Raw genomic sequence first — 14,526 nt, forward strand, 5'->3', positions numbered from 1 at the left:
AGAGAAGTCCCCATAACTTCTGACTGTGAAAACCAGGAGGGATTTTGGCTAAGTGAGACAGAGGGCTTATGGAGTCCCAGGCAGTTCCTCTCAAAGGACCCACTCACAGAATTACTTGGACTTGCTCCCTCTGAGCTCCAGCACTGGGGCAATAGCTTGAAAGCACCAGGGCAAGAGCTGGAGATGGAGCTTTCTGCCAGACATAAGTACTGACAGAGGCCGTTGTTCCTTTTCTGAGACCCCCTCCCCCAACAGAGCCAGCAGGCAGGTGCCATATCTGAGTCTCCACCAACCTGGCTGCATATAAAGGGAGACCCATGGCACCTCATCTTCCCAGGCCCTCTCCTAGTTTTAGCCTACTCTGTTCCAGGCATTAGACTTTCCTAGAAGTGCTGAAAAATAAAAATTACTGAAATAAAATTTATTTCGTGGTTACTTCAAAAACCAATAGCCCAGAAAACTCGACCCCAGCATGTGTATACTAACCCTGCAGAAGGTTTGGGGGGAGCTTTTTCGGGACTCATTTACCCTGATTTCTCTGAAATCTAGCTCTACCTAGATATCCAGGCAGGCAGGGTATTCTTCCCTAGATGGGCAGGCAGGGTATTCTTCCCTATTACATTCTTAGGTGTTTTATCCACGTGTATTTTTACCTGCAGTCGCAGACTAAAGGTCACATTCTGAGGCTGAAGCTTTCAAATGACCTGAGTTCCAACATAGCTTTCTTCAGTTTAACCAGTAGCTTTGATAGTACTGTGTACCTAGTTCTATAAATTTTTTTTAATCCTCAGGATTTAATCCGAGGATATTTTTTCCATTGCATTTTAGAGACAGTGGAAGGGAGGGAGAGGAAGAGAGACAGAGACAGAAACAGAGAAACATCCTGTGTCTCACATGGATTGGTTGCCTCCTGAATGTGACCCAGCTGGGCTGGGGATCAAGCCTACAACCCAGGTATGTTCCCTTGACGGGGAATCGAATCTGAGACCCTTTGGCGCATGCGCTGACACTCTAACCACTGTGCCACACCCACCCAGGCCCTAGTTCTAATTTTAAGTGATCATATTCAAATTCAAAAGAATCCAGTAAAGTCATGTAAGATATTCTCCCCTCCTCTGAAAATTCTTAAGGGGACTTTTGAAACTTTCTCCCCAAAGGTAGGAAAAGTAACAATGAAAAAAGTACCAGTCCAAGGAAAAGGGACTCCTCCTACCACATGACTGTGACTATTGATCCCACTGGACTACTACTTCCTGAGGATAAAATTCATGAAAGATGCAGCCCAACCAACATAGTACTAAACAAAAATAAAACATTCATGAATGATAAAGGTCTGTGGACTTCTATGGGGGGGTTAATTCAGTTCCTAATACCCAAAATTAAATGGGCTAGAGTTCAGGGGTGGCAGAGTAAAGATGTAGAAGTTGATCTAAATATCTGCAGGGGAGCAGAACAAGCAGCAAATATTTCAAAGGAAAAATAGGGAACAAATGGTAAGTTCAATAGAACAAGTCTGAAATCTGAAGGGATGCAAAAATTTAAAACAAAGTTTGGGAGTCAAAGTGAAAAGACAACCCACAGAATGGGAGAAAATATTCGCAAATATTATATCTGATAAGAGACTAGTATCCAGAACATATAAAGAATGCTTAATAACTGAACAATAAAAGGCGATCAATTAAAAATGGGAAAGTATTTGAATAAATATTTCTATAAGGATGATATACATATGGCCAATATTCAGGCAAAAAGATGCTCAACATCATTAGTCATTAGGGAAATGCAAATCAAAACCACAGTGAGATACCAATTCATACCCAGTAGGATGGTTATAATAAAAAAGATGAACAATAACAAGTGTTGGCAAGAATGTCAAGAAATTGGAAGTCTTTTTTGTTAAGTATGTTTTTATTGGTTTCAGAGAGAGAAAGGGAGAGTGAGATAAATAGAAACATCAATGATGAGAATCATTGATTGGCTGCTTCTTGCACACCCCCTGCTGGGGATCGAGCCTGCAACCCTTGCATGTGCCCTGACCAGGAATCGTACCATGATCTCCTGGTTCATGGGTCGATGCTCAACCACTGAGCTACACTGGCTGGGTGAAATTGGAACTCTTATATGTACACTGCTGGTGGGAATGTAAAGTGGTGCAGCTACTTAGGAAAACTAGCAGTTCTCAAAAAGTTAAACATAGAGCTACTGTATAACCCAGCAATTCCACTCCTATATATATACCCAACAGAATTATAAACCTATATGCACACAAAAACTTATATATGAATACTCATAACAGCATCATTCATAATAGCCAAAAAGGTAGAAACAATTCAAATTTCCATCAATAGAGAAATAGACAAAATGTGGTATATCCATACACTGGAATATTATTCAGTCATAAAATGAAATGAGATACTGATATATTCCACAATATGGATGAAAACATTATGCTAAGTGAAAGGAGTCAGATGCATAAAGTCATATGTTGTATGTTTTATTTATGTGAAATATTCAGAATAGTCAGATACATAAAGACTGAAAGTGGATTGGTAGTTGCTAGGGGCTGGGGGCAGGAGGAATAGGGAATGGTGACTAATAGGTATGGGGTTTCTTTTTAGGTAGATAAAATGTTCTGAAATTAGATCCTGGTGATGATTTCACAACTGTAAATATATTGAAAACCAAAGAATTGTACTCTTTAAAAAGATAAATTTTACGATATGTGAATTATATTTTAACGAAAAAAGAAAAAGAGATCTAGGATATGTCATAATCACACGTCACAACCTTGTGATAGCTAATTGTACGTGTTAACATGATGGCTAAGTGATATCCAGAGAGCCAGTAAACATTATTTCTGCGTATGTCTGTGAGCATGTTCCAGAAGAGATTCGCATCTCCAATCATTAGACTGAGTAAAGAAAATCTCTCACCAATATGGGTGGGCAACATTGAATCCATGACAGGTCCAACAAAAAAGAGGAAGGGCAAATTCTCTCTTCAACTAGGATGTTCATCTTCTCCTACCCTCAGACACTGGAGCCCCTGGTCCTCTGAGCCTTTGGATTCCAGAAATTACAACAGCAGACCTCTCCACTCCTTCACTCCTCCACTCCAGCCCTCACCTCACCCTCCAACCACAATCTTCTTGTGTATGCCTGGAGAATCTTGACGATTTGAAGGAGGGAGGTGACAAAGCTGTATTTAAGGAGATTCTTTGGGTTGCTATGTATGAAATAATTGTAGAATTGAGAGGCTAGGGGCAAGATCGGTGAGAAAGCTATTGTCCTAGTTCAATGAAGAGGCTGCTATGTTCACAGCAGCATTATTTGCAATAGCCAACATATGAAAACAACCTAAGTTTCCATCAATGGAAGAATAGATAAAGAAGACGTGGTATATATTTCAATGAAGAGGTAATGAAAGCAGAAGTGTATTGATGGAGAGAAATGGAAAAGATACAGATACAGAACCAACCTGATTTGGAAAATAGCTAGATGTAGAAACACAAGAGAAGGTAGATCAGGGTGAAAATGATGTTCTAAGACACTGTTAACTGAATTTGGAGATAGGAAGAACTATTTCAAATAGAGGCTTTGTTTTTCTAATGTTTTAAGAATATTGAGTTTGAGGTGCCAAGAGAAAATCAAGTGGAAACATCTGCCAGGAAGTTGCAGGGTGAGATTTGAATTTAAAGAGAAGAGTCTGGGCTGGAAAGAGCCATATTGTGAGAGGCATAGCAATAGTAACTTAAGCTACAAAGTTGTTAAAAGAGAAAGTATAAAGAGAGAAAACAAAAGAGTGATCCTTGGGAGTATCCACATTTAGAGACCAGGAAGAGAAAGATACCAAGAAGACTTGGCCAGAGAAGTCCTTGATAGAACTTATATAGTGTAATACCCTGGAGAAGAAGGAAGAGAATAACCCATAGAATCCAAGGACCACTGGTTTGGTAATTAAGGTCAATGTCACCCTTGGATCTTATAGATTTGTTAGAATGATTAAGATGAAATCCAGATAGCAGGGAAGTATAAAGTAAATGGAAGGCAGAAGTGGAGGAAGTTTTTAAAAAATATATATTTTTTATTGATTTCAGAGCGAGGAAGGGAGAGGGAGAGAGATAGAAACATCAGTGATGAGAGAGAGTCATTGCTCTGCTGACTCTTGCAGGCCCCCAGACTGGGGATCGAGTGTACAACCCGTGCATGTGCCCTGACCGGGAATCTAACCAAGATCTCCTGGATCCTTGGTCAATGCTCAACTGCTGAACCATGAAATTAAAACTTTTTTAACTAAGAGCAGTTTTATGGTGGGTAGTCATGTCCTAGGCCGGTATCTTCCTTGAAAAAGGTCAATGTTTACCTTAACTAAGCCTGTCTATTGCCTTTTGCATCTATGATAACATGCCTTTGGACTGTCAGGGTAACTCCCCCTTTTTTAGACCCCACAGGGCACAACCAGTGCACCAGGGCAGAGATCATAAATCCTCTCATTGTTTTATCATGTTAATTGTTGACTGTTAACTATCCTGCACCCACTTAAGTAAAAGAAGTATGTGTCTATCATTTTACTTTTTATCCAATCCCAGAGGTCCTGCTCCCCCCGCCCCATTTTGCTTCCTCCCTCCTCCCTAATTTATCACCAATGGATTTCATGTAACCCACTTATGTCTCCTCTTTTGATTGTAATGTATAAAACATGGTGCAAAACTCCCATTCTCCGGAGCATTATCTCAGTCCCTTGAGATTCTGCTTCCGGCATTTGTAAACGGTTTGGCTCAAACTCACAAAATTCTTCACAGGTTTGAATGTTTCTTACATTAACATGACCTTGGGTTTAACAATGATTTCTTAGGAAAAACACCAAATGCACAATCCATGAAAGAAAAAAATTGATAAGCTGGACATCATTAAAATTAAAAACTTCTGTTCTGTGAAAGACACTGTTAAGAGAATAAAAAGACAAACCACAGACTGGAAATAAGTATTTGTAAAACATTTATTTGATAAAGAACTTGTATGCAGAATACACAAAGAACTCTTAAAACTCAACAATAAGAAAATAAACAGCTAATTTTATTTTATTTATTTTTTAAATTTATCTTTATTGATTTCAGAGAGAGGGAAGGAGAAGGAGAGAGAGAGACAGAAACATCAATGGTGAGAGAGGCATTGATCGAGCCCACAACCCAGGCATGTGCCCTGACCGGGAATCGAACCCTGATCGCCTGGATCCCAGGTCGACGCTCAACCGCTGAGCCACACCCGGCCGGGCAAACAGCTAATTTTAAAAATCAGCAGAAGAGTTGAACAGGCATCTTAACAAAGATATACAGATAGCAAATAAGGATATCAAAAGATATACATGATCATATGTGATTGGGTAATAAAAAAGTAAAATGTGAGCCCAGCTGGCATGGCTCAGGAGTTGAGCATCGACCTATGATCCAAGAGATCACAAGTTCGATTCCCAGTCAGGGCACATGCCTGGGTTGCAGGCTCGTTTCCCAGGAGGGGAGGTGTAGGAGGCAGCTGATCAATGACTATTAATGTTTCTGTGTCTCTCTCCCTCTCCCTTCCTCTGTCTGAAATCAATAAAGACATATTTTTTAAAAATAATAATTAAAATGTGATACCACTACACATCTACTAAAAAGGCTAATATCCAAAACACTAACACCAACAAATGTTGGCAAGGATGCAGAATCACAGGAACTGTGCAAAAATAGTACAGCCACTTGGGAATACAGCTTTGCGTTTCCTTTCAAAGTTAAACATAGGTTCACCATACAATTCAGCAATTGCTTTGCTTTGTATTTACCAAAATGACTTGAACAGTTATATCTACACAAAAATCAACACACAAATGTTTATAGCAGCTTTAATCTTTTTTCATTTTAAAACTTTTTTATTTTAATGCAAGCTGAATCTCCAGAAAATTATGCAGAGAAAAGCCAACCCCAAAAGGTTGCATGCTCTATGATTCCATTTATATAACATTCTTGAAAAGATAAAATTATACAAATGGAGAACAAATTAGTGGTTGCTAGGGTTGGAGGGGTGTGAGAAAGAAGTGATTATGGGTATAAAATGGCAATATGAAGAATTCTCGTGGTAATGGAATAGTTCTGTATCTGCGTCAATGTCAGTGTCCAGGTTCTGATACTGTGTTATACGTACTATTGCAAGATGTTACTATTGGGAAAAACTGGGTAAGGGGTACAAGGGATCTCTCCATTATTTAGTACAACTGCCTGTGAAATCTATAATTATCTCAAAATATAGTAGTTAACTTAAAATTAAAATAAAAAAAGAACTACTCTAGTCTAAAAAAAAGAAAAAAAACTTTTTTATTTTACAGAAGAAGGCAGCAAAGTTCTCTTTCAAATAGCAGATATGATGGGTCTGTTAGCAGAATATAAAGGAGTATAATTTCCTTAGCATTTTGATGGATTTTATTCACTGAAAGGAAAAATAATCTGTAGAATTCTTGTTAAAATGTTAATACAGATAGAATGTTCTGTTTAGCATTGACAAAAACAAAAGGGTAAGCCCTTTAATGTTAAAAATTTCTAGCTACCAAATAAAAGATGTTAAGGCATGTTTGGTTAAATTTATTAAATTACTTAAATTCAGTTACATGTGAAATGAGCTAATGGCTCAATGTAAGCTCTTATTATTTGTATACATAATTTTAATGGTTACATAAAATTCCAGCCAGTGGACATCTCTTCAGAACCATGTCCCTATTACTGAGCATTTGGCTAATTCTCAGTGTGAGGCTATTGTTAGGTTTGAAATAGTACATTAACCTCTTTTATATTTGGAACTTTTACTTAAAGTAATATCTTAAGAGTTTTCATATATATTTTAGAACATTTTATATAAACTGGGTTACAGGTATATGAGTATTCATTATATTGTTATCTAAATATAATTATCTTGAGTATGTCTGAAATATTTCACTAAAAAACTAAACTCAGTAAATAAAATCAGGTATGCATTTAGTAATCAAATGCTTATAAACAAAAGTGCCAAAGAAAAAGAGTCCTAGAATTTCCATCATAACTGACGAAAAGACAAAATGGGGATCTTTAAGGTTCCTAAGCACTCTAACCACAGCATCTCCTGGCTTTCAGCTCACCATTGCTCAGATTCTTTCCGCTCCAGCTAAAAGTTACACTCAAGGTTTCTAGAACATGCCTTGCATTTCTCCTCTCTGTTCCTTCATTCAATTTGTTTCCTCTCCCGCAACATAGTCTCTTCTCCATTTCAACATGCCAAAATCCTACCAACTTTTCAACGTTTGGTTCTTCCTTTCCAAAGTAATTTCTCCATAGTGTGGGATAACAATAATAACAACAACACCAATGTTCACGTGGCATCACCAAAGCAGTCACAAACACTCTCTCATTGCGTATGATCATAAAGACTCTCTCATTTCCTCCTCAGAACACTCCGCAGGATAGTCCTGTGAAGCAGGCAAGGCCTCATTCCTCCCCTGTCAGCCTAGGCCTGGAATCACACTTCCTCCCCTTCCCTTGCGAGTGAGCAAAACACACCAGCAAACACATAGCACTCCTCGCTTTGGCTCTGGGGACTGACTGATGGATGATATTAATAAAAACAATGTAATCAAAGGCAAAAAAGAAAAGTGACAAAAGTAAAGAAACAAACAACACAGCATAATTTAATAAATGACTGTTTAGTCCTGGCTGGTGTGGCTCACTTGGCTGGACCAAAAGGTGGTGAGTTAGATTCCTGGTCAGGGCACATACCCAGGTTGCAGGTTCAGTCTCTCTCTCCCTCTCTCTCCTTCCGCCCCTCCCCCCCCTTCTCTTTCTCGCTCCCTTCTTCTCTCTGGAATCAATAAAATAAATAAAATAAATAAATAAATGATTGTTTAAAAAGAGGAGAGGGAAAAGGAAGGAAGAAAGAAAAGATGCTGATTTGTGGCCCTGAATTTCACCATGTCGGGCAGATGGGATAAGATCAGATATGTGGTCACGCCACCTCTGCAGGGAGAGGGGGGCTGGAAAGGTAAGGTAATGACTCCCACAAACAGCAGAGAGGAGTATGATGCCTGTCTTAGAACGCATGCCACACATTTCCAAAGTTTGTTCTAATTTCTAAAGAACGCCAGATCATAAGGCTGGTGGTTAACATTCTAGACCTGGGACTACCACTGCTTTTCTTTGAGATTTGGGAACAACTCACTTAAGAGCTGTGTGCCTCAGTTTCTTCAGTCATAAAAAGGATGTTCTCATGCTTTTGGCATGCATTATGGTTGCTGACTCCCCAAGGAAGCTCCATGCCTCACTTTTTCCTGACATAACCCCAGCTTTTGGAGACAGGTTCAGAAGAGCTGAGCCCGCCCCTAGTCCCAGGGGACTAAACCTGGGCTCGTATATACCAACTATGCTAATGCCATTCCCTCCGCCAGTAACTGGTTTAAGAATAGAAATGTGATGAGATTCCAGCCAATCAGAAGTAAGGGAAAGGAACACTGGGAGGAGGGCTCCTGGGAAATTTTTTCTTTGATCTTAAGAAGAAACACAAGGAAGAGATGTTTTCTCTTCTGTCTTTTGGGTGTCATACTTGGACCTGTGGCCGCCTTATAACCATTAGCCGACAAATCTGAAAATAAAAGCTAAAACACTGAGACTATAGAGAGGAAAGGTAGAAAGCATCAAGTCTTGTATGACATCACTGAACCAATGAATTAACCAACCCAGCAACTACCCTCGAACCTCTAGATCTACTGCTTAATGAGAGTAAACAAACCAAAAAACTGATCTTTTGGTTATAAGTTAGGCCTTCTGTTACTTGCATCTAAAACATTCTTTTTTTTCTTAAATCCTCACCTAAGGATATTTTTTTCATTGCTTTTCAGAGAGAGTGGAAGAGGGAGAGAGAGAGAGAAAGAGAGAAACATCAATGCGAGAGACACACATTGATTGGTTGTCCCTGCAAGCACCCTGACCTGGGCGAGCGTTAAACCCTGCAACCGAGGCATGTATCCGTGGACGGAATCGAACCTGGGACCCTTCAGTCCAAGGGCTGACTCTCTAACCACTGAGCCAAACTGGCCAGGACGCATCTAAAACATTCTGAATGATACACTACTTGGTCATCTAGAACCAAAAAGGCACACATTAATGTGAAAAATTTTCAAAATTCAATGCTCAATATAATACAAGGTACCATATTACTACTTTTAGTTTTAAATAGGAATAGAAATTAGACTATAATAAGAATACACAGGGGAAAGTAAGTTACAAAAAATCTTTGAGCATGCTTATAACCATAATTCTGAACTCTGTATCTAGTAGCCTACTTGGTTCTATTTCATTTAGTTCCTTTTCTGGAGATTTCTTCTGTTCTTTTCTTTGGGACAGGTTTCTTTGCCTCCACATTTTGGCTCCTGGAATTTGTAGAGTGGCTTTGTGTAGTAGGTGTCCTGTAGGGCCCAGTGGCTCAGCCTCCCCAGTCACCTGAGCTGGACCTTCTAGGTGCTTTCCTGTGTGTGCTGTGTGCACTGTCCTGTTGTAGTTGAGCCTTGGTTGTTGTTGGCATCACTGGGAGGAATTGACCCCCAGGCCAATCGGCTGTGAGGACCAGCTGCAACTACGGCTAAGGAGCTGGCGTGCTGGAGACAACCCTATGGATCAGGATTTACTTCAGTGGAGCTTTGGTGTTCACCAAGTGCGCCCTTTGAGTGTGTCACTCGTGGATGTGGTAGGGTTTTAATCCAGCGTGGTCGAGTCTGCCCACCAGGTGCACTGTCTCTGGGGCCTCCCGGGAGGTACAAAGTCAGCCTCTGTCAATGCCTTGCCCAGGGCCACCCAGCATGAGCTACACAGCAACCCGTAGTTGGCTGCTCCTTGTGCTGGGCTTGGAGGTGCCCAGGAGAGGCCAAGCTATGAGCCAGTGCAGCTGCCGCTAGTGCCAGGCCTGGGGCCACTTATCAAGCCATATGGGGCCCGCTGCTGCTTGTTTGAGAGATTTTAGGAAAGTCCTAAGCATGAGGCTCGAGAGGCCGCTTGCACAGAAAAGCCCCTGGAAATGGCCTGGATTAGCTGCAGGTGGGGAGGGGCGGGGCCTCCGGGAATCATGGGGCGGGGCCAAAGGCGTGAGTCAGGTGCTGGAGATTCAAAGATGGCGCCTGCCTGCGGCTGTGTGCGGGGAGGACTCGCCAAAGGAGCAACGGCCTCCGCCAGCTCTTCTGTCTGGGAGGCCCTCAGCGACAGTCCCCACTGTCTTTTACAGCCTGAAGTGGTGGGACTTCTCTTTCCAGCCCAGGGCACCCTGGGCTGGGCGGCGCCTGATGTGGGGCCGGGACCCTTCACTTCACGGGGAAACTTCTACCGCCGAGATGTCCCTCCGAGGCTGAGTCTCCAGGCTTCAGCCCAGATCTGCCCACGTCTCCAGCCCGCACCTCGGCCCCTCCTCCCGGTCTCGTTGCTTCTTCAGTTCCCTGGTTGTGGGGCTTCTGTGCAGCCAGATTTCAGGAGGCTCTGAGTGAGGGTGCTTCTGTATTTTAGTTGTATTTCTGATGTGGCTGTGAGAGGTGCAGCCATTCTCTGCGGGATAGTGATGGAGAGTGAAAGACTGAAAAAGGGCCTTTGCCTTTTCATTTGCAAGAGAGAATGAGGGTCTTTCTCAGCGTATGCTGCAGCACGATGCGGTACCTCTCCTTGCAAGGCACTCTGCTGTTCCACTCACACACAGTGTCATTCAGTTGAAGGTGGAGTTGCACAAGTGGCTGCCTTCTGGAGGGAAGGAGAAAGGCAAAAATTAACGGCGCGCAAATATCAAAGAGGAGACGGATTGTCATTAGGGTGAAATGAGCCAACTGATCTGAAAGTGCTTTGAAATTGTTCCTCTCTAAACACTTTACAAGGTGCTTAGTGATTCAAACCAGCTTGCAGCACTCTAGCCCGCTGACCTCAGTCCCCTTCCCCAAAGGGCAACTGAGTCTTACTCTGGAGACACGCCAGCCAAACAGTAACCCACCTGGACTGTCTGTGCAAATGCAGGACGCATGTAAAGGCCATAATACCACTGGCACACCAAATGTCTACCTTGGAAAACGGTCGCTCCTGCTCTGGGCTCCCTTTACTGCTGAACCACCACTAAGGGGTTGGGGGTTGTAGGACACGAGATCTATTCCTGGGGTCCCCAGAGCTATAGTAGAATGCATCTCACAGGTGGCTCAGAAACATCATTCTAAATTGTAATTGGAGAGGGAATCTGAAAAAAGACTACTAATCTTACATTTGGGGTGCAGTGTGGCTTCATTCAGCTTAGTGGAAACCAGGTCACCATGTTTCCCTTACAAAAGTATTCTTGCCAATAAATATAAAAAATGTCTATATAATAAAAACTTGCAGACCTGAAGAGTCAGGTACCATTTTTTACCTATCAAATTGTCAAGACTTGGGGAAATATAAGAGTATGCAGTGTCGATGGGAACTTGGGGACCCAGGCCCTCTCAGACGAAGCTGGTCTAACTGTACTGGAGGACAGTCTGAGAAGCATCAAAGGCTTTAAAAACACATATCGTCTGACACAGTAATTCCACTTCTGGGAATACTCCGAAGAAAACAATTAAAGATCAACACAAATACTGAGCTACAAAGATATTAACACTTTCTTTTTGGGAAAGCAAAACATAATCCAATGACTGGAAGATTGGTCAAAATTATGCTATAGCCATATTATGGGTTACTCTGCAGACATGAAAAGCAATGCTGTAGATCCCTGGCCAGTGTGGCTCAGTCAGTTGGAGCATCTGTCCCATACACTGAAAGGTCACCAGTTCAACTCCTAGTCAGGGCACATGCCCAGGATGTGGGTTCAGTCCCTGGTTGGGGCAAGTGCGAGAAGCAGTCAGCTGATGTTTCTCTCTCCCCCTCTCTTTCTCTCTAAAAAAATAAAACAATGCTGTAGAAATGTGACTACTGACATGTAAAAATAGTGATATACTGTTGCACAAACTAAAAGCAGATTATAAAGTAATGGTAGGTGATTCTATTTTGGCTTCAAAAATATTAATATATGATTGTGTGAGTATCCTTCCAAAAAGGATCTGGAAGGCAATATATCAAGATTTGGTTCACAGACGTTGGTTCTAAAAGTAGGATTATAGGGAAGAGATTAACCAAACATATATGCATAACACAGGCAACAGACAATAGTGGACATAGACAATAGTGTGGGAAAGTCCTGGGGTAGGGTGGGAGTTGGGTGAAAGGGGGCAAAAAGGGGGAAAGCGGGGGACATCTGTAATAATGCGAACAATTTTTAAAAAATAAAAATAAATTTTAAAATAAATAAAAAGTAGGATTATAACTGCTTTTTATATTCTGTTTTCAGCATCTATTTTCAATGATTTTTTTCAATAAAGCGTATATATCGCTTTTGTAATAAGAAAAAATAATTAAAATTTTGTTAATTTTGAAGAAAAATATCCAAACTATAAGCTGGCTAATAAGTGACCTCCTAAAGCACAAAGCATTCATACACTGTGCAGGGTCTATATCATACTCCTCAGGCAACCCTACCAGAGAATGAAAAATCCCCTTTCCTCTCTGCCGAGAAGAGGGCATCAAGCATGGCAGTGGGAATCTCTATATCAGTAGCAGGAAAATAAACAAGTGGTCCAGGGATCAGCCACGCCTGGGTGGCTCACCTTTGTTGCCGCAATTTTTGGGAGAGGTGCTGTAGGTACACGGATGGTGAGTTTAAGCGCTGTGTCAGCAGAGATGCATCTGCTTCACACAGGCTCCAGAAGACATCAGCTTCTTGGTGAACCGTGCTGGCCCCCGGCTGCCTTGGCCTGGAATCCATATTGCTTGCTGATAGCCCGTCGACCTCCAGGAGGCTGCTGCCGTCCTCCAAGCGGCTCTCTGACTCCACGTAGTTCTGAATAAAAAAGATCTTCGGCTTTCCCAAGAGAGAAGGGCATGTATCTCCCATGAACATTCTCCTGATCTGATCCAAAGCCAACCCTGAGTGAGTTCGATCCACGCCAAACAGCCTCTGGGAGTCCCCTCGGCTCACCAAGACACACACAAAGCTGTCGTAGTCTTGGTGTTGAGTCATATGGGAAACTTGGTAAAGAACACGAATTATATTGTCCACAGTTGGATATAAGGAACGCCGGACTTCATAGCCCAGGGAAGTGAAGGTGTCTCGCAGATTCTCTACGAAAAAACGCAAACAAATACATAGCAATGGATACATTTGCAGAGCACAGATCCAAACAGCTGCAGAAAGGGTGGCATGGGTCACGAGTTCCCTCACCTCCACTTGCTGCAGGATGATATGGAGACCCCTAAGATGTAAGTTGTGACCATTTCCAGGCTCTCCAGTTTCTCTCATGACCTGCTTCCCAGTTTGACCTCCCACTAAGCAGTGGGAACCCTTGGCCAAGATTTCCTACAGTGCTCCTAAAGAATCTTCTCCTAGTTTGCAGGAATCCTGGATTGACCTTGGCTCCAGAAGCAGTAGAAGGCAGTAGGAAAAGCAGACTTCGAGTCTGCCGACTTGCCACACCTATGGGCGGCATGCTCTTTAGGAAGTGGGTCTTCCTAGCTTTAAATGGAAGTGGTGAGACCCACCCAATGAGAACGCTGTGAGGATTAAATGAGATAATACAAATAAACCTCCTGGTGCTCAATAAAAATTAGTTCCTAGTCTCTTTTCTTAAATCTTTTTGTCCATATTCTAGAAGTTTCTATGGCCTTGGAACTCTAGACACTCTACCCAGTCTACTTTTCCATCTGCTCAGTTTACCTTCACTGGAGAAATGTACACAGGCTCCTGAATTGTTTTACCTTTCTAATAGCAAAGAGAAACATCTTTCTTTTCCACGCTCAAAAATTCCACATTCTTTTGAGCCACTCATTAAGTTGTTTCCTGTCTGAGAGATGTCTCCAGTTTTTAGCTCATTTGCAAGGCAGAAAACTGTTCTGTCCTAAGCCCAGAGGCTAAACAAGTATCTCCTAATTCAAGTTGTCACCAAAACTATTAGCCCATGAACTTCTCTGGGTTTGTTTCCATGTCTTGTGACTATGTTCCCACCTCTCTTCTTCCCCTGGGGAATGATCTTCCAGAAGCCTACCACTGCATTCACCCCAGGCCAAACAACATAAGAATAATTAGAACACATATGACTTCCACCAAGGAACAAAGGGGTCCCACCTCCTGCTAGTTTAGGCATCACAAAAAGCATCAAGGGGAGATACATAACTGAAGGTAGCACATAACTGTTTATGACAAATTCTCAATTCTCTACACTAAATGGGAACAATCTGAAGTCTGAATAGTCCCAAATAATTCAGACTCACAGCTTGAACCAAGAGTTTTCACTTTCTTGCTCTGCGAACTCGACCGACCACTAATAAAATACGAAAGTGAAAGTAAGTAATCAAAATATCTCTCCTGGCTTCTCAGCAGGAAATAGGAAAAAGACAAAAGGTAGGAAAAGAAACACAGCCTTGGGTAAAGAAAAAGCTGGAAT

General features: G+C 41.8%; 1 protein-coding gene across 3 annotated transcripts in view; it reads right to left on the reverse strand.

The window, feature by feature from the left end:
* Positions 1-10,113: 10,113 nt before the first annotated feature.
* Positions 10,114-14,526, reverse strand: part of CFLAR (CASP8 and FADD like apoptosis regulator) — a 39,188-nt gene continuing 34,775 nt past the window's right edge. For all 3 annotated transcript variants that reach the window (XM_016208832.2, XM_016208833.2, XM_016208834.2), the window contains exons 9-10: positions 12,694-13,207; positions 10,114-10,771 (exon numbers count right to left, since the gene is read on the reverse strand). In XM_016208832.2, coding sequence (XP_016064318.2) covers positions 10,633-10,771; positions 12,694-13,207 — 653 coding nt within the window. In that variant the 3' untranslated portion in view covers positions 10,114-10,632. The remainder of the gene's footprint in view (positions 10,772-12,693; positions 13,208-14,526) is intronic.

The sequence above is a fragment of the Miniopterus natalensis genome, chromosome 8 (genome assembly GCF_054644295.1).
Source record: "Miniopterus natalensis isolate mMinNat1 chromosome 8, mMinNat1.hap1, whole genome shotgun sequence".
NCBI lineage: Eukaryota > Metazoa > Chordata > Mammalia > Chiroptera > Miniopteridae > Miniopterus > Miniopterus natalensis.